At 47.8% G+C, this 20,413-nt stretch overlaps 1 protein-coding gene across 4 annotated transcripts in view; it reads left to right on the top strand.

Moving 5' to 3' along the window:
• The first annotated feature begins 679 nt into the window (after positions 1 to 679).
• fktn (fukutin) overlaps positions 680 to 20,413 on the top strand; it is a 37,188-nt gene continuing 17,454 nt past the window's right edge. The window contains exons 1-6 of one of the 4 annotated variants that reach the window (XM_085991995.1): positions 680 to 762; positions 10,504 to 10,637; positions 12,805 to 12,864; positions 17,107 to 17,304; positions 18,261 to 18,538; positions 20,166 to 20,298. In XM_085991995.1, the coding sequence (XP_085848121.1) occupies positions 10,533 to 10,637; positions 12,805 to 12,864; positions 17,107 to 17,304; positions 18,261 to 18,538; positions 20,166 to 20,298 (774 nt within the window). In that variant the 5' untranslated portion in view covers positions 680 to 762; positions 10,504 to 10,532. Of the gene's footprint in view, positions 843 to 10,503; positions 10,638 to 12,804; positions 12,865 to 17,106; positions 17,305 to 18,260; positions 18,539 to 20,165; positions 20,299 to 20,413 lie in introns of all 4 variants that reach the window. The other 3 variants (XR_015078879.1, XM_085991999.1, XM_085991992.1) reach the window with 3 other exon arrangements.

Here is a 20,413-nt window from a genome sequence, read left to right as displayed (position 1 = left end):
GGTCACTGCGATGCGTGAGAGGGGGCGGGGCCCGGTCGCTGTGATGGGGAGAGGGGGCGGGGCCCAGTTGCTGCGATGCGGGAGAGGGGGCGGGGCCCGGTCGCTGAGATGCGGGAGAGGGGGCGGGGCCCGGTCGCTGTGATGGGGAGAGGGGGCGGGGCCCAGTTGCTGCGATGCGGGAGAGGGGGCGGGGCCCGGTCGCTGAGATGCGGGAGAGGGGGCGGGGCCCGGTCGCTGTGATGGGGAGAGGGGGCGGGGCCCAGCCGCTGCGACGTGGGAGAGGGGGCGGGGCCCGGTCTTGGCGATGCGGGAGAGGGGGCGGGGCCCGGTCGCTGTGATGGGGAGAGGGGGCGGGTTCCGGTCGCTGCGATGCGGCAGAGGGGGCGGGGCCCGGTCTTTGCGACGCTGCAGAGGGGGCGGGGCCCGGTCTTTGCGATGCTGGAAAGGGGGGCGGGGCCCGGTGCTGCGATGCTGGAGAGGGGGCGGGGCTCGGTCGCTGCGATGCGGGAGAGGGGGCGGGGCCCGGTCGCTGCGATGCGGGAGAGGGGGCGGGGCCCGGTCGCTGCGAGGCGGGAGAGGGGGCAGGGCCCGGTCGCTGCGATGCTGGAGGGGGCGGGGCCTGGTTCTGCGATGCTGGAGGGGGCGGGGCCTGGTTCTGCGATGCTGGAGGGGGCGGGGCCTGGTTCTGCGATGCGGAGAAGGGGGTGGCGGCGGCGGTTTGGACAGTGATCGAAAGCAACGGGGAAACGGTGGACGCGGCGGGTAAGAGTCGGCCCGGTGCCTGACCTAGGAGTCAGGAATGGTTGTGGATTTGTTGCATGGCCGTTGGCCGGGCCCGGCGGGTAAGGCTTGTGGTTGTATCTGCATAGTGTGAAACTCTGTTCGGATGAAATGGCTCCCCTCTCCCTCCCCTCCCCCTCTCTTCCCCCCCCCCCTCTCCCCTCTCTCTCCCCCCACCCCCCCCCCCCCCCTCTCAATTCAATTCAATTCAAATCGCTTTATTGGCATGATGACAAGTTACATCTTATGTTGCCAAAGCATCGAACAACATTCATGTTTGTACACAAAAATACAGATCTATCCATACAGTGTATAAATAGATATATCCCTGAGTGTATAAATATACTTTCATATAATTTATATATACTCTTATATTTAGTGGTTGTCCCTCTGTTTATGGCAAGCTGTAACATAGTGTGCCGCTAGTGTTACACAATTTCTCTCTTCCCCTAATAGGTATGGGAGTTTTTGGTTGTCATTCAAATTTCTGAATTCCGGGCATATTTTTGTGAATTTTGGGTAGAAATTCTCCCTTATGCCCTGATATTTTCTACAAGCTGTGAGGAAGTGCATCTCTGTCTCCACCACTCCCTGACTGCAGTGAGAGCATATCCTGTCCTCTCTTGGTAGCCGGGTCTGCCTGTGTCTACCTTTTTCGATCGCCAGGCTATGTTCACTAAGTCTGTACATTGTCAAGGTTTTTCTCAGTTTGCTATCCTTTACCATGGTCAGGTAATCAGCCATGTTGTATGGTCTGTTTAGGGCCAAGTAGCAATTGAGTTTGCTTTGGGTTTTTGTTGTTTCTGCCCAATATGACAGATATTTTTCCTTTTGCTTAGCGACGATTGTGTTGGGTCGAATTCTTTGTGTTACGCTGTCACTGTCCTGGGGCTGGTTATTGTTAGTAGTGTTAGTAGTTACTTCACTGAATCCCAGGACTAGTTGACTGAGGGTATTCTTCTTTATGGTCCTCTCTTGGCATTTCAGGGCTTCGTAATGATAGCATTGGGGGTTGCTCATTTCTAGGTGTTTCCAGAATTTGGTGGCTCTTTTTTGGATAGTGATTATTAATGGATATTGGCCTAGTTCTGCCCTGCATGCATTGTTTACGGTTTTCCTTTGAGTCCAGAGGATACTTTTACAGAATTCTGTATGTAGGATCTCAATTGGGTGTTTGTCCCATTTTGCAAATTCTTGTTGTGTTAGCGGTCCCCACACCTCACTGCCATAGAGTGCAATTGGTTCAATTACTGATTTTAAAATTTTGAGCCAAATGCTAATTGGGATTTCTATTTGGATTGATTTTTTAATGGCATAGAAAGCCCTTCTTGCTTTCTCTTTCAGTTCATTCACAGCCAGTTTGAAATTTCCCGTAGAACTGATTTTTAAGCCCAAGTATGTGTAGTTAGTGGTTTGTTCAATTTTGGTTGTTCCTAGTGTGAAATTTATTTTGGGTCCCTGATGTCTGGATCTTTGCTGGAACACAAGGACTTTGGTTTTTTGGGGATTTATTGTCAGGGCCCAAGTCTGGCAGTACGACTCCAGCACATCCAGGTTCTGCTGTAGACCCTCCTTAGTTGGTGACAGCAGAACCAGGTCATCTGCATAGAGGAGGAATTTAACCGTGGATTTGTATAGGGTGAGGCCGGGTGCTGTAGATTGTTCAAGTAGTTTTGCCAATCCATTTATGTAAATATTAAAGAGTGTCGGTGAGATTGGCGACCCCTGCGTCACCCCCCGCCCCTGTGGGAAGTATTTTGTTTGTTTGTCTCCAATTTTAACTGCACATTTGTTGTTTGTATACATTGATTTAATTACATCATATGTTTTTCCCCCTACCCCGCTTTCGATAAGTTTCAGGAATAAACCGTCGTGCCAGATGGAATCGAAAGCCTTCTGGAAATCTTATAAAGCATGCGTAGATTTTGCTTTTGTTTTGATGAACGTGTTTGTCGATTAGGGTCTGTAGGGTGAAGATATGATCTGATGTTCTATAGTTTGGCAGGAATCCAATTTGGCTTTTACTCAAGACATTGTGCTCCTCAAGGAAGTTTATAAGTCTTTTGTTTATGATACTACAGAATACCTTCCCCAGGTTACTGTTTACACAGATGCCTCGATAGTTATTTGGGTCGACTTTGTCCCCACTTTTGTATATGGGCGTTATGAGTCCTTTGTTCCAGATATCGGGGAAGTAACCGACACTCAGAACCAAGTTGAAGAGCTTTAGGATAGCCAGTTTCATTTTATCGTCTGTGTGTTTAATCATCTCGCTTAGTATGCCGTCTGCCCCGCAAGCTTTTCCTGGTCGCAGGTCCTTGAGTTTTTCAAAAAGTTCTTTTTCTGTTATTATGGAGTCTAGCGGGTTTTGGTTATCTTTTATGGCCATTTCGAGCTTTTCCAGTTTTTTGCATATTTGGTGTTGCTCTGGCCTTAGTGTGTTTTTCTGGTATAATTTTTCAAAGTGGTTTTCCCATGTGTCTCCATTTTGAATGGCCAATTCGTCGTGTTGTTTTTTGTGTAATGTATTCCAGTTGTCCCAGAAACAGTTGGAATCAATGGCTTCCTCAATGGAGCTGAGTGTATTCTTTAATATATAGCTCTTTTTTGGTTCTGAGTGTGTTTCTGTATTGTGTTAGTGTCTGACAATAAGTAAGGCATAATTCCTCGTTTTCTGGATGTCTGTGTTTTTGGTTTGATATTTTTCTAAGTTTTTTCCTCATGTTATGGCAATCTGGGTCAAACCATTTTTCATAGTTTTTTGTTTTGGGTTTGTTCTTGCGAGCTTTCAAGTTTGACCTTGTTGCCACATTATCAAAAATATTGTTTAGGTTATTCACTGCCTGGTTTACGCCTTCTTTATTGTGAGTGTATATGTTATCCAGAAAGGTGTCCAAGAGAGCTTGAGTTGATTCATTGCTAATTGCTTTCAGGTATTTTTCCGTGTTGTTTTTGGCCCATCTGTACGATTTTTTGGTGTTGTACAGTTTACTGTGTTGTGTTTCTGTGTTGTTTGTTTCTGTCTTTTTAAGATACATAGTAATTTGACTGTGATCTGACAGTGTTTTGTGGTTTGACTGTGAATGCTCTGAAAGAGGATGGGTCCAAATCCGTAATCATATAGTCTACGGTGCTGCAGCCAAGAGGTGAGCAATAGGTCGATCTTCCTAGGAGGTCTCCCATGAACCTACCATTGACAATGTACAGACCCAGGCTTCGACAGAGTTGCAGGAGCTGTTTTCCGTTGGTATTTGTCTGCTTGTCGCAGTTATGCCTGTATGGAAGGGAAGGGATATCGAAGTGGTTATTCCCGAATATGTAATTGTTTCCCTGATTATTGGTGAAGTCTGGTTTTTCGCCAGTTCTTGAATTGAGGTCACCACAGATCAACACGTTCCCCTGGGCCTGGAATTGGATAATTTCCCCCTCAATGTTGGAGAAGGTGTCCTCTTTAAAGTACGGGGATTCCATTGTGGGGATATAGAGTGCGCAAATGAAAACATCTTGGGTGTTAGAGATAATCCTCCTCTCAATTTTGAGCCACATGTGGTTTTCGCCCTTTTTTATAAATTTGATGCAATGCTTAAGCTCTGTTTTAAACCAAATCAGTATGCCTCCAGAGTCTTTGCCTTGGGTTACTCCTGGTAATTTATTGGAGGGGACCACCAGCTCTGTGTACCCTTGGGGACGGCCAGTGTGTCCTTCTCCTTTATACCAAGTTTCCTGTAAAATGATAATATCTAGATCTTTAGTTTCATCTATGAACTCTGGGGTCCTACTCTTCACGTCGAGCACCGAAGAGCGTAGACCTTGGATATTCCAGGTCAAAATATATAAGGATTTCATGTTAATTTTGATCTTTTACTATGATATGTATGTGTTTGTCGTGTCCAAATGTGGGAAAAAAAGATCATCTCCGTTGTCTATAAATGCTAATACTACTTGGTTACAATTCTTTCTATTAATTAGTCCTTGATTTTTTTCATTTTCTGATCCATAAGGCGGAAGTAGATGCTGCACGTCTGCTTATTGTCTCTTAATGGATTGTCTCTGTCTGAGGTATTGCGTACGCCCTGTGCATCTCTCCCTCTGTCTGGCTGGGAGCGGTCCTGTTCCCCTGTAGGACAGGAGTGGTGCAGGTCTGATATTGTTGTTGTGCATGGGGATCCTCTCTGGTCCCGGTTGGTGTGGTGGTGGTGGTCTCTGTAGTAGTCCTGGTATGTACCCCGCTGATCTCTGGTGGTCGGGGGGGGGGTCCTCCTGGAGTCTGGGTATGGACCCGGTTAAAAGCGACATCCTTCAGGGCTTTAGCAAAGATCGATATTCGTTTCCTGTGGATGTGGACGCGGTCGTAAAGACATTCCACATCGAGGGTGGGGTGTTGGGCCAGGTGCACGTTGTGTTTTGATTCACAGTCTCTTGCTATGCTGGCATTTATCTCATGAATTGTGTTGTTGTTAAAGTCTGTTCTCGGCAATATTGTGGAAACAGTGATTCTAGTGTTTGGAAATGTATTGCTTGCCTTCTTAATCACTGCTCTGAGCGATGTTGCTACCCCTTTCTGCTGGGCCTTTAGGTCATTTGTGCCCGTGTGTATTATGTGTTGAGGGGAGCCTAATCGGGTTTTGGTCAGCCATTCCAGGGCTCTGTCTGTTGTTGGGCACCAGATCTTTTCTACTTTACTTCTAGGGAAGAGCTTTTTCTCCCATAGAAATTTCCCATTTGAGTCTATGAGTATTACGATGTCAGCCTTGTTTGTGTTTACTGTCTGGTGGCTTTTGCCTGGACTCATAGCGTGTGTGTTGGGCTGGGGTGGTCGTGTCTGGTGTGTGCGCTCCTCTTGTGAGCGGCTCGCTTGTGGTTCCACAGTGGTGGGGGAAGACTGAGCTTCAGTATGCTGGTCGGTCTGTGTGGCACCCCTTGTATTGTGTGTCTGCTGCTGTTGTTCAGTGTGGGAGTGCAGCTGTTCAGTCGGGCTCTGTATTGTCTTATCTCTAGCCTCTGACTGCTGGTCTAATGGTGTTATCTCTCCTCTATGGCTCTCTTTGTTTTCCTGCAGCTCTTTCACCTGATTCTCAAGTCGATTCAGCTCTCTCCAGTATCTCTCCCTCTCTTGCTTTTGTTCGTGTTTCAGTTTAAGGACCTCCTCTCTAAGTTTAACCATCTCTGTCTCTAACTGATTAAATTTATTCTTTAGTTGTATCTGGCTGTGTGATCCCGGGGTATGTGTCTGGTCGGCCCTGGAGGGCTCACTCACTTCCTGGCTAGGCTGCTCTTCTCTTGGTGAGCTGGAATTGGTAGGGGGACTATGTGTGGCTTCCTCCCTGGTAATTACGCTGGGGTTAGTCAGCTGTACCATGTGGCTGTGGGGCCCCGGGGTGAGTGTCTGGTTAGAACTGTGTGGCTCATTCACCTGACCAGGCTGATTTACTCCTGGTGAGTTGTCAATGGTGGGGGGAGTGCGGGTCGCTTTTCCCCTGTTAGCCACTCTGGGGCTGTTCCTTCCCCTCTGTTATTTCTTTCAGTGTCTTGAAGGCCGTTTCAAAGTTGTCGAGGTTGCCTTGCACTAATATTGTTCTGTTATCGTACATGTTGACAGTCGTGGTTGCGCTGTCCCCCTGGTTTCTTAATTTTCAGTTTGGACCCATTAGCGGTTCTTTCCTGCTTAACCCTGGTATAGTGTGATTTTATTGCTGTGATCCAAGCCGCTGGCTGATCTGAGTAAAAAATGAGATTACATTTTTTCCCAGTGTTGTACCGGTCAGCAAAAGAGTTTCTGGTATTTCTCTCAGCTGTTTCTGCTTGATCGATTTTATAGCATTTTTTCTGGTGCTGGGGGGAATCTGGAAGAGTTTGCTCTCAGTGTGCCTCGGGAGCTGCTGTGGCTCCTCTGATTCGCTCATTATTGGTAGTGTAGAGGTAGAAATTATTGTTGATCTTAGAATAAGCTTTTCTGGGGCCCCGGGTTTGGTGTTTCCCTCTCCCTGCTCGCTGACCTTTCCCAGTCCCCGGACTCGCTCGCTCTCCAGGCCCTCCCCAGGCCTCGTACTCACTGTCCTGGTCTGTGTCTGGGATTTGCTGATTCCCGGTGTCTCCCGGCTGCTCCCCTCCCTCTCAGAGGTCTCTGGGCCTCTGTTTTGGCCCGGCTCCTCGGGCCTTTCCCTGGCTTCAGGCTCCCTCCCCAGGACCCGTACTCACTGTCTGCGCCTGGGAGCCGCTGCCTCACGGTGCCCTCGGGCTGCTCCCCTCTCCCTCAGAGGTCTCCAGGCCTCTGTCTCGGTCCGGCTCCTCCGGCCCCTCCCCGGTCCACGGTCCTGTGTTCCGGCCGCCGCTCTGGAGTCGCGCTACGACCCCCTGCCGCTGTGGCCCCGTGCGGCCGTTGTTGAGTCGCCGCTCTCCTGCTGCTGCGGCCTCCGCCGAGTCACCGCGCTCCGGCTGCCGGTGCGGCCTCTGCCGAGTCACCGCGCTCGGTTGCTGATGCGGCCCCCGTGCGGCCTCCCCGAGTCACCTCGCCTCGGTTGCCGATGCGGCCCCCGTGCGGCCTCCCCGAATCACCTCGCCTCGGCTGCTGCTGTGGCCCCGTGCGGCCTCCCCGAGTCACCTTGCCTCGGCTGCTGCTGTGGCCCCGTGCGGCTTCCCCGAGTCACCTCGCCTCGGCTGCTGCTGTGGCCCCGTGCGGCCCTCCCCGAGTCACCTCGCCTCGGCTGCTGCTGTGGCCCCGTGCGGCCTCCCCGAGTCACCTCGCCTCGGCTGCTGCTGTGGCCCCGTGCGGCCTCCCCGAGTCACCTCGCCTCGGCTGCTGCTGTGGGCCCGTGCGGCCGCTGTTCGGATTCTTCTTGGTTTGTATATGTGGTAAACCACTTTTATCGTTACACTATGGTTATCACTGTTTACACTGTTGTATCACTACACAAGGTCACCTCTTGTCACGCTGTTATACCTGGGCTGACCACAGCTGACTCCGCCCCATGGCTCCGCCTGCTTGCCCAGGTATAAAGGTGGTCGACTGGCTGGTATTCCTCCTTGTTGGATCCGATCACCCACGAGGGTGGGCTCTGTTATTTAGCCAATAAAAACCTATAGTTACTAACTTAACTCGTCGTTTTTCATGAACTGAATTGATAGGTATATCAGTATATTCCTCCTTTTTGCTTTCGCTTTTCTTTGTTTTCTACTTTCCTCTGGTTTTTTTTTCCTTTCTTTTTTTGGGTCCGTCTTTGGCGCTCTTTTTTTCCGGGTTTTTTCTTCTTTTCTTTCTGTGTTTAACTAACCTTAAACTTAAACTAAATTAAACTGAACTAACTTAGCAAAAATTAATACTTCTTAAAACTTGAAATGTAACCTTTTTCCCCACTTTAGACACTAAAAAACATTTAAACTCAGCAGCTCATCTTTTGTGCAACCCCCTCTCTCTCTCCCCCCCACCCCCTCTCTCCCCCCCCACCCCCTCTCTCTCCCCCCCACCCCCTCTCTCTCCCCCCCACCCCCTCTCTCTCCCCCCCACCCCCTCTCTCTCCCCCCCACCCCCTCTCTCTCCCCCCCCCCTCTCTCTCCCCCACCCCCTCTCTCTCCCCCCCACCCCTCTCTCTCCCCCCCACCCCCTCTCTCTCCCCCCACCCCCTCTCTCTCCCCCCACCCCCTCTCTCTCCCCCCCACCCCCTCTCTCTCCCCCCCACCCCCTCTCTCTCCCCCCACCCCCTCTCTCTCCCCCCCACCCCTCTCTCTCCCCCCACCCCCTCTCTCTCCCCCCACCACCCCTCTCTCTCCCCCCCCCACCCCCCCCCTCTCTCTCCCCCCCCCACCCCCTCTCTCTCCCCCCCACCCCCTCTCTCTCTCCCCCCCACCCCCTCTCTCTCCCCCCCACCCCCTCTCTCTCCCCCCCCACCCCCTCTCTCTCCCCCCCCACCCCCTCTCTCTCCCCCCCACCCCCCTCTCTCTCCCCCCCACCCCCTCTCTCTCTCTCTCTCCCCCCACCCCCTCTCTCTCCCCCCACCCCCCCTCTCTCCCCCCACCCCCTCTCTCTCCCCCCACCCCCTCTCTCTCCCCCCACCCCCTCTCTCTCCCCCCACCCCCTCTCTCTCCCCCCACCCCCTCTCTCTCCCCCCACCCCCTCTCTCTCCCCACCCCCTCTCTCTCCCCACCCCCTCTCTCTCCCCACCCCCTCTCTCTCCCCACCCCCTCTCTCTCCCCACCCCCTCTCTCTCCCCCCACCCCCTCTCTCTCCCCCCACCCCCTCTCTCTCCCCCCCACCCCCTCTCTCTCCCCCCACCCCCTCTCTCTCCCCCCCCACCCCCCTCTCTCTCCCCCCCACCCCCTCTCTCTCCCCCCCCACCCCCTCTCCCCCCCCACCCCCTCTCTCTCCCCCCACCCCCTCTCTCTCCCCCCCACCCCCTCTCTCTCCCCCCCCACCCCCTCTCTCTCCCCCCCACCCCCTCTCTCTCTCTCTCTCTCCCCCCACCCCCTCTCTCTCCCCCCACCCCTCTCTCTCCCCCCACCCCCTCTCTCTCCCCACCCCCTCTCTCTCCCCACCCCCTCTCTCTCCCCACCCCCTCTCTCTCCCCACCCCCTCTCTCTCCCCACCCCCTCTCTCTCCCCACCCCCTCTCTCTCCCCCCACCCCCCTCTCTCTCCCCCCACCCCCTCTCCCCCCACCCCCTCTCTCTCCCCCCACCCCCTCTCTCTCCCCCACCCCCTCTCTCTCCCCCCACCCCCTCTCTCTCCCCCCACCCCCCTCTCTCTCCCCCCACCCCCTCTCTCTCCCCCCACCCCCCCCTCTCTCTCCCCCCACCCCTCTCTCTCCCCCCACCCCCTCTCTCTCCCCCCACCCCCTCTCTCTCCCCCCACCCCCTCTCTCTCCCCCCACCCCCTCTCTCTCCCCCCACCCCCTCTCTCTCCCCCCACCCCCTCTCTCTCCCCCCCACCCCCTCTCTCTCCCCCCCACCCCCTCTCTCTCCCCCCACCCCCTCTCTCTCCCCCCACCCCCCTCTCTCCCCCCCACCCCCCCTCTCTCCCCCCCACCCCCTTTCTCTCCCCCCACCCCCTCTCTCTCCCCCCCCACACCCCCTCTCTCCCCCCCACCCCCTCTCTCTCCCCCCCACCCCCTCTCTCTCCCCCCCACCCCCTCTCTCTCCCCCCCACACCCCCTCTCTCTCCCCCCCCACCCCCTTTCTCTCCCCCCCCCACCCCCTCCCTCTCTCGGCCCCCCACCCCCTCCCTCTCTCGGCCCCCCACCCCCTCCCTCTCTCGGCCCCCCTCCCTCTCCCGGCCCCCCACCCCCTCCCTCTCCCGGCCCCCCACCCCCTCCCTCTCTCCAATAAAACCCCAGTGGTTTATATTATGTTCGCATGACATTAATTTGCATCCAATTTTTACATGAGTTATGATTTTAGTTGCACCATGTGATGTTTGGAAGTTCAGAAAGGTATTCAACGTCCAAGATAGCAGTAGTGGGGTGGTCTGATTCAATTACTTAAGAACAGGAGTCGGCTCTTTAGCGCCTCAAACCTGTTCCGCCATTCAGTGACATCATGGCTGATCTGTAACCTAACTCCATGTTCCTGCCTTTAACCATATCCCTTAATACCTTTGGTAAACAAAAATCTGTCAATCTCAGATTTAAAATTAACAATTGATCTAGCAGCAGTTGCTATTTGCAGAAGAGAGTTGTAGATAAAAGTGGTGTTTGCAACTGTTATCGTCTGTAAAGATTTTAATTTTTTTCCAGTTATTGGAAGACAGGACAAACAACGACCAATGCCTCGAATCAATAAGACCATCGTATTGACCCTCCTGACTGTGACAAGTTCCATTTTTCTTTTGTTTCAGCTGTATTATTATAAACAATACTTTTCATCAAAGGCAAGTATGGCACTGTGTATTTTTAGTCATTTATGACACCAAAAACTTACTTAAATTTTAGGAAAAATATATGCACCGAATTTTCAGGCAGTGGGAGACCAATTCTTATACTCCAGAAATAGGTACAATTCCCCCATTTTGGTACAGTATCTACATGTGTTGTGAATAAAATTTTCTTATATTGCAAATAAAACCAATCAAAATGTGGTTATGCTAGCAAATTAATAGCTCCCAAAAATAATTTGAGATTTTATTGACAATTTTCAGTCTGTCTGCCTGAGACGTGTTATTAATAAAATTGAGGTGTTTAAATTTAATCATTCTCTGGACGTGGGAGTTGCTGACCAGGCTGGCATTTATTGTCCATCCCTAGTTGCCCTTGAGAAGGTGAGCCGCCGCCTTGAACCACTGCAGTCCGTTTGGTGAAGGAACTTGGAGGTGGTGGTGGTCCCATGTGGCTGCTGTCCTTATTCTTTTTAGGTGACGAGGCCGCGGGTTTGAGATGCACAGTCGAAGTAAAATACATTAAAAGGCAGGAGCCCCAGACCAAGTGCAACATTGCTTTCCTAGAATGTGTATTGAATTCAGTTTTTAAAAATTAATTATTAAAAGATAGCTACATGATCATTGATGAGTACAATTTTTTTTAACTTTGCAGCTTTGAGTCACTAAATCCTGATTTAAAAAGCAGAGCTGAGTCAGATCTCACCCAACCTCTACCTGTACACCGTTAGCAGAGCTGCTGTTTAGCAGCCAGCAACTGGCTAATTTAAAAAAAAAAAAAAAAAATCTTTCCTAGAACACAAGACCAATCGTACCACAGCATAGCTGCCCCGGCTGAGTTCAGCTGTCTAGGCACAGATCGGGGGTCGAACCAGGGCTATTTCTGGTCTGAATAGCTCAAGACGTATCACGCAGTGCCTTTACCAATTTGAGCTGTGCTTTGCTGTTTTTCAAAAAAAGGAAAGCTTTACTTTTTTTTAAACTGAAATTCTATTTATTTTCATCCTGAGGATATTTTTCAAAATTTATATTTTGAATTGACTAATGCAGTGACAGATACAATTCTGAGTCTATTATGCACACCCCTATAATATCCGTTGTTTGAGAAATAGGTAGAAACCACAGGTGGGATGACCAAAGCCATGGGTTCCCTCAGGTTGGCACGTAGAATATGGTAACGGGGCAGTCCTCTGCTTTTTATCATTTAAAAAAAAAAATCAAATATAGGTTATTTTAAAACAGCAAGGTTTTAGCAGAAATATCACATTTCTAACAGTTTCAGTACTGGAGTGTCATGTTAAGGCGTACTGCTTCTTTAAATACCTACATCATGAAATTTTTTAAAAATCCTTTGCGTTTGATAGCACAGTACGTTGACTTCAATGTATTTCCATCACTGAGTGTTTTTTGTGCCGGTCATTCTCCGAGTTACTAATCTCGGCTGTTTTAATGTGGGGTTCCACTGAACGGGCATCATGTTTCCCCTACGGGAAGTAGAAACATAAGGAAGGTCAATGTGAGCCAGTCTCGCACACTTGCCATCTGATTCTCACAGGATGGAACCTACAAAGAACTGAGATGGTCATCTGCCCCCTTTTGGGTTGCATGTTACTTGGGGAGACAATTAAAGAACGGTAGGGGTGAAAACTTGTGTTTTGAGATTCATATTCTGTTCATTGAATAGGTGTGAAAAATGATTGACTTTCATTTTTACAGCTAATTTTTACAAGATACCCTGCACTTTCTTTTAAGTTCTGATTGTATAGCAGGTTCTTTTTTATCATGGTAGACTGCCCTTTATTACAGTCCTGTACAGTTCTGAAAGAAATTGAAAATTGAACCTGACCTACAAGACTGGAAGCAAAAACAATGCTCCTGTGTAAAGTTTGTAAAGAAAATTGTGTATAATGAGGTGCTGTAGCTCTTTCTGCCACTAGAGGCCGCTATAGCATTTGTGTGGCTTACTGAGGAGAGTCAAATATTGTAAAAGGGCATGTTATCCCAGAACCCAACTGTTCTGCTACAGAGCCCTAGACAAGTAAGGCTACCAAAAACATTCTGAATCCTTACCAGGACCTGTTTACGGGTTGTAATGCAGCGTCATTTACATAGACTCATTTGCATAGCCTCTTTTAAAAGTTATTTTGTTGTCGGTTTATTTTAGAATGGAGCAGACATTTCTGATTTCAAAGGAAGTTATTCCATGGAAGACAGCATGCACTGGGTATGTATATCATTTGGACTCGGTTGCTATTCAGTTTTGTGGCTCTGTAAAGGCCTTGGCAAAGTAAAGAAAGTAAGAACTTACATTTATATCCGCGCTTATCACATCACTTCTCTGAGACAGTCCAACACATTTTATATACAATGAATTGCTTTGAAGTATAGTCACTCCTGCTATGTAAGCATAGCAGCCATTTTGTGCCAGCACAATCTTACAAACCGCAATGAGAGATGAATGACCAGTTAGTCTGTTTTTGTTCAGTAAGTTAAGAATGTTGGCTAGGTCACTGGGAGAACCATCTGATCTTCACACAGTGCCATAACATTTTTAACATCCACTTGGTTTAACAACTCGCCTGAGGGACAGCACCCTTGATGATGCAGTATTGCCTCAGTGCTGCACTGAAGTATCCGCTTAGATATTTGTGATCCAGTGCCAGATAATCAGTTTGAGAAGGAAGTGAGACTGAGGAGGAGAAGGTGGATGGCAGTAATGGAGGAAGTGGAACCTGCTGGTTGGAGTGTCGGCTTGCATCTTCCGCAGTGACATCGCCTAGGAATTCAGACCTCATGAGCACAGCTTATGAAATGTGGTTAATATATCTGAGCATGATCACCATGGGAATTGTTGAATAGGGTCTGTAATTTTTGTTTACTGAGAATCAGTGCTGGGATGCCTTTTACCCATCTACAGCTCAAGGGATGCTGAAGGCAGTCATGGCCTTGCTGCTGGCACAGCCAACAGCAGCTAACTCAGTTGAGCTAGGACTTTTCCTGCTCTGTGTGGCTTAGTAGTACACTGTGCAGTGTTTCTCTTAGTGGCATCGGGAATTCACTCTCCAAGGCCATAACCTTCACTTGCCATCCATGTTCCGAGAGTCACTTCCTAACCCCTGGGATGCGAGGGCTGTCATATGAGGAGAGATTGAATAGAATGGGCCTATATTCTCTAGAGTTTAGAAGAATCAGAAGGGCTTCACAGGGTAGATGCTGAGAGGCTGTTTCCCCTGGCTGGAGAGTCTAGAATTACGGGTCGCTGTTTCAGGATAAGGGGTCAGCCATTTAGGACTGAGATGAAGAGAAATTTCTTCACTCAGTGTTGTGAATCTTTGGAATTCTCCACCCCAATGGGCTGTGGATGCTCAGTCCTTGACTGTGATCGATTTTTTGGCTACTAAAGGAATCGAGGGCTATGTGGATCGGGCAGGAAAGTGGCGTTACGGTATAAGATCAGCCATGATCTTACTGAATGGCGGAGAAGGCTCGAAGGGCCGTATGGCCTACTCCTAATTCTTATGTTCTTCTAAAGAAATAGCTGACTGTTCTGTTAGTAAGTTTCTCAACATGAAGAGCACATACCTTTTGGGCCTGCTTCCCTGTCCCAATGACGTTTCCCATTCCTCTCCCCAATACCCATCTCTCCCTTGTCCCCTCTCCTCCCTACCACCCCACAAACAAACAAACGCACGCACACACTTCTCTGACAAGACTGCTACCTAGTGTGAATTCTGACTCTGCTGAAACATGCAAAACAACATGGTCAGACTTCTGACTCCGCATGGAGTGGTGGTCCAGCATGGTCCTGGAATTGGAGTTGGATGGCAGTTTGAATTGAATAGGCTGCATGATCTTGTTTCCATGTTCTTGCAGATCTCTGTGTGACCTAAGAGAGTGAGCTGGATTGGGTTGTGCCACCCTTGTTCTATGTAGTTAAATATTGTGAATCTGTGCAACCTAATACAATTGATTTATTGTCCCACTAAGTGAACAAAGGTGAGAAAAATTGCTAACAATGAATAAATTCATATTAAAATTAATAAATCTCAATTTTAAATTTGCTGTTTCACTCTGGGCTCCACTACTGCAGTCTGTTCACCTGAGCTCTGTGCCCATTAGGCTCCTACTCTACCTCCTTAACGCCAAGCCTGCGCCATCATGTACTGTCCTCTATAGCTCCCTTTTGCTCTTTGATTCAACACAAATGTCCACAGCTTCCCACCATCCCACACCCAGTGGACTGTGAGCAACACCCCAGGTGATCACTCCTTTGACTAAAAGAGCCGCATTAGATTTGCTGCAGGACTGTACAAAGTATCGTGTGCTTTTGTTACCGTGGTTAGTGCGTCGTTGTGTATCGGAGAGTGCTAGTAACCAAGGGCCCTTGAGTATATCGTTTAATTGTAGTGTAATTAGTGATACTGATTTGATTTAAATTAATTACAGGGCAAGTCATGGCAGGACAGCTCGGCCCCATGGCATGCTCCTCCTGTGCTATGTGGGAAATCAGGGACACTTCTTGTGTCCCTGACGACCATGTGTGTGGGAAGTGTATCCAGCTGCAGCTACTGACAGACCGCATTGCGGCACTGGAGCTGCGAATGGATACATACTGGAGCATTCACGATGCTGAGGACGTGGATATCACGTTTAATCAGTTGGTCACACCGCAGGTAAAGGCTGCACAGGCAGGAAGGGAATGGGTGACCGCCAGGCAGAGTAGTAGGCGCAGGCAGGTAGTGCAGGGGTCCCCTGTGGCCACCCCCCTCTCACAGATATACCAATTTGGATATTGTTGAGGGAGATGGCTTATCAGGGGAAGGCAGCAGCAGCCAACTTCCTGGCACCGTGGGTGGTTCTGCTGCACAGGACGGGAGGAAAAAGAGCAGGAGAGCTATAGTGATGGGGGATTCTATTGTAAGGGGAATAGATAGGCGTTTCTGCGGCTGCAAACGAGACTCCAGGATGGTATGTGGCCTCCCTGGTGCAAGGGTCAAGGATGTCTCGGAGCGGCTGCAGGGCATTCTGGAGGGGGATGGTGAACAGCCAGTTGTCGTGGTGCAGGTAGGTACCAACGATATAGGTAAAAACCGGGATGAGGTCCTAAAAGCTGAATATAGGGAGTTAGGAGGTAAATTTAAAAAAAATAGGACCTCGAAGGTAGTAACCTCAGGATTGCTACCAGTGCCATGTGTTAGTCATCAGAGTAGATATAGAAGGATATTTCAGATGAATACGTGGCTAGAGAAATGGCGCAAGAGGGAGGGATTCAAATTCCTGGGACATTAGAACTGGTTCTGGGGGAGGTGGGACCAGTACAAGCTGGTTGGTTTGCACCTGGGCAGGACTGGGACCGATGTCCTAGGGGGAGTGTTTGCTAGTGCTGTTGGGGAGGGTTTAAACTAAAATGGCAGGGGGTTGGGAACCTGTGCCGGGAGAAAGAGGAAAGGGAAGCAAGGATAGAAGCAAAAGACAGGAAGGAGAAAAGCAAAAGTGGCAGTCAGAGAAATCAAGGGTTTAAATCAAACATGGCCACAGCAAATAATAATTCTAAAAGGTCTGAGTGTTCAAAAAAACAAGCCTGAAGGCTTTGTGTCTTAATGCAAGGAGCATTCGTAATAAGGTGGATGAATTAGCTGTGCAAATAGATGTAAACGGATATGATATCATTGGGATTATGGAGACATGGCTCCAGGGTGACCAAGACTGGGAATGCAACATCCTTGTGCACCAGCCGCTGAAGGTAAGCATGCAGATGCAGCAGGCGGTTAAGAAGGCAAATGGTATGTTGGCCTTCATAGCGAGAGGATTCGAGTACAGGAACAAGGATGTCTTGCTGCAGTTGTACAGGGCCTTGGTGAGACCACACCTTGAGTATTGTGTGCAGTTTTGGTCGCCTTATCTGAGGAAGGATGTTCTTGCCATGGAGGGAGTGCAGCGAAGATTCACCAGACTGATACCTGGGATGGCAGGAATGACGTAAGAGGAGAGATTGGGTCGATTGGGCTTATATTCGCTGGAGTTTAGAAGAATGAGAGGGGATCTCATTGAAACTTATAAAATTCTAACAGGACTAGACAGACTAGATGCAGGAAGGATGTTCCTGATGGCGGGGGAGTCCAGAACCAGGGGCCACAGTCTAAGGATAAGGGGTAAGCCATTTAGGACAGAGATGAGGAGGAATTTCTTCACCCAGAGTGGTGAACCTGTGGAATTCTCTACCACAGAAGGCAGTTGAGGCCAATTCATTAAATATATTCAAGAAGGAGTTGGATATATTTCTTAAGGCTAAAGGGATATGGGGAGAAAGCAGGGACAGGGTACTGAATTTGGATGATCAGCCATGATCTCATTAAATGGCGAATCAGGCTCGAGGGGCCGAATGGCCTACTCCTGCTCCTATCTTTTATGTTTCTATATTCCTATGTGGTAATTTTATTAATGCAGTCTGTGTATTCTTTCCTAGAAAGTGGTCAAAAAGTTTCTTAGCTTGGTATCGGTCCAAAACATTCCTTTATACCTCATTGATCCTTTGGTTTTGGGATGGATGAACGAGGATAGTCACCACGAGGAAAGTACAGGCAGTGGGCTGAACTGCAAATACCTGTGTGCTCCCAGGGAGTTTACTACATTTGCACTATTGGACAAATTTTGGAAAAATGAAGTAAGTGTGGATATAGTTTTATAGATATTATAGTTGATGCATGAAGTGCTGTGTGGAAGAATCAGCTTGAAGGAACTAAATGGCCTTTTCTTATTCCCTGCTTTATGTTCTTATGATATATAAGTGACAGACACTTTCATGTTTTATATTCTAAAAATAGGACATTATATTTGTAAATAAAATTTTTACATGGCCGGCACCTTAGTTATTCCCCACGGGAAACTTCTTTCTGTAGTGTGGAATATGAAGGTGGGACATCAAGTTTGAAGCTCAACTAATTCTTTGAACTAAAGTTAATCAAATCAGAAATTCCTTTATTGAAGAATAGATGCATTATTCTTTCATGCCTATCAAGTGTCATAAGGTTCAACATCCATTTAGGCCTCAGGCTCCACTTGCCTAGAAGGGATGATTGATTAAAAACTTGTTGAAATTCTTACTGAGGATTTTGAACATTCTTAAAATAAACTGAACAAGGGAAATACTCGCTTGTTGTGAAGTGAGGTAGCTGCCTGGACTATGTATATCTGTGTGTGAGGCAGGCTAAAACCTTCAGCTCACAAGGAACCCCCATGTTTGACCACTGCAGCGAGAAGGGACACCATTTGGCTTCAAACCATTTTTTGCTTCATTTTAATTTTTGTTGAAATGATTTGACAGGTCGATTTCAGAAAAAGTTTGTACTGGTGAAAGGTATTTGTTGTAATCTGATTTATATCTTTTTATTTGCTTCTGTATATCTTTGTTTATCACAAGTTAGATTTAAATCACCTTTAAAGCCATTTTGTTAATGTTAAACCCAATGCAAGATGCCCAGTTGTTTCAGTAGATGGAGAGGGACCTTGTGCACCAGTTTTAACCATATCCAATCAAACGGTGTTTGAAAGTACTGACTGACCATCAGATTTTGTATGCTAACACTTTTCAAAAGTATGTTTTCAATTCACTGTCATAAGGTGTTCCTGAAGAAAGAAGCTGAGGAGGAGGGTTTTCAGTGGATGGAGTTGAGTGGCAAAGACCCACGACTGGCTGGAATGGATGGTCTTTCTGGCACAGAAATTCCTTTGCACTACATCTTTAAGCTACAGAATCACGCCATCCACCTGGTGGTATTTTACGAAAGGAGTGGTAACTTCCTCTGGCACGGGCAGCTGCGGCTCAAGCAAAATGCAGACAAAAAATTTGTGCATTTCCGAAAGCTGCATTTTGGGCGTTACCCTGGAGCCTACAACAAGTAAGTGGCAACTAAGTGATCTGAGACTTCTAAGAGATGTGCTACTAGTCGAAGTCTCGATCTGTTGATAAAACTCAGCGTAACCTCTAGTTACTCAGTTTATTTTTTTTTTGCAATTGAAAGAAAGAAAGGACTTGCATCTCTAGTGCCTTTCACAACATCAGGACGTCCCAAAGCGCTTTACAGCCAATGAAGCACTTTTTGAAGTGTGGTCACAGAGAGGCCTACCTGAAGGCTAAAGGACATGAGTGAAGGTCACCGTTAAAATTTGAAAAGCCCAAGAATTAGTGATTAGGTTACTGACACAGAAGAGTGGGTAAGGAAGGGAGGGGTAAGGAAGGAATGGCAATCACCTCAGGACATCATTTTGGGACTTGGTAGCTACTATGAAATTGCTTGGAGTAGTATTTCTAAGATGGTTTATTTGAACTATATTTAAATAAATGCATATTTTGCGTTGACTATAATCCGGTGGTGTTATTTTTAGTCCTGTGATGATATTTGACCTAATAAGCAGCTGAGAAACAGAATGCAGATAAACATATCAGATTATAAATGGATTTTTCCACTCAGTCAATGTGGCTTTTTTATTCGAAACTGTCAAGTGTCATCTACAGCAGGACCATTGATTTATGGTAACTGAATAAATCAAATTTTATATTTATTAGGTGGGATTCTGGGGTTTTTAAACTGGCTTTGTGGGGATTTCATCCATTCTTCCATGAAAACTGCTAACCAGTATCCTTAATTGGAAGTTTTCAGATGTACAGTATTCAGAGCACTCCTAACTTTAGCCTAGGTTTTCTAATTAGCATAATTTTAACACCAATGACAACACATGTGTTCGGTAATGCCAATCAGAAACTCTAGAATTTAGACCCATTCTCTGGAATAAATTAACTATTGGGATCAACAAATGTGCAGCAACTCAAACTTTTATCAGTCCGCAGCAGAGTATCACGTTGTTTACTTTGAGCAATATCTATTAAAACTGTTCCACTGGCATGTTCTGTACAAGGTAAATTAAACAGTTCTGCAAACCCTTGGGGACTCGATGTTAAACCAATAACCAATACAGAACTGGAACTCTGATTAACATTTTCCACCTATAATCTTTAGTATTTCATTTTCATTTTAAGTCATGATTTAAAACCAATAATTTATTTATTATGGAGAAGGGTTTTTTTTGGGGGGGGGGGGTGGGGGGCAGTGGGAATTCTTGTCATAATTCTGTACTAAGTATTAAAAGTGGTTTCCCTGGCTTGGAGAGTCCATAGATAAACTGCAGTTCATCTCAAAAATAATTCCTTTGAAAAAAAAATATTTACAGGAGTCCTATGTTTTAATGAATTACATTTTATAGTGCAACGCACGATTAGTGATACAGAGCAGCATCAACCAAATGAGATCCCGTTACCAAGCATGTTCACTCTTTATCATTGGTGATAGAGGACGTAATTGTAATGTACTGCATAGGGACAAACTTCAGTGTGCCCTCAATTGACAAAGTAACAGTTGCAGTTCCTTATAATTCCTCCCTTACTTAACTACACAGCGCAAACTCTTAACGGAGAGAGAAGGATCCATTTATTTGTTGATTTTGCTAACATTGTATTGATTCTTATAGACTTGAGCTGCGTCTAGCTTCAGTTGATGGACTAGAATTCCACGTTCCTAAGGAAATAACCCATTTTCTAGAAGAGGTTTCTCATTCCAGATTTGTTGAATGCAGATACAAGGAAGCGAGGATGTTTTACCAGGTTAGTTAGTCTGTGTGCCAAGTCTTGTTGCAGTAAAAAGCTATAACACAATTATGGGATTCAAAACCTTTGGGTTCAATGTCTAGCAACTAACTTTTTGGTGTAGGTCAAAATA

This window comes from Somniosus microcephalus, chromosome 1 (assembly GCF_052327205.1).
Source record: "Somniosus microcephalus isolate GS21.2 chromosome 1, FLI_Smic_1.0, whole genome shotgun sequence".
Taxonomy (NCBI): Eukaryota; Metazoa; Chordata; class Chondrichthyes; order Squaliformes; family Somniosidae; genus Somniosus; species Somniosus microcephalus.
Note: the sequence above shows the minus strand (reverse complement) of the source record. Positions and strands in the feature narration are given on the sequence as shown.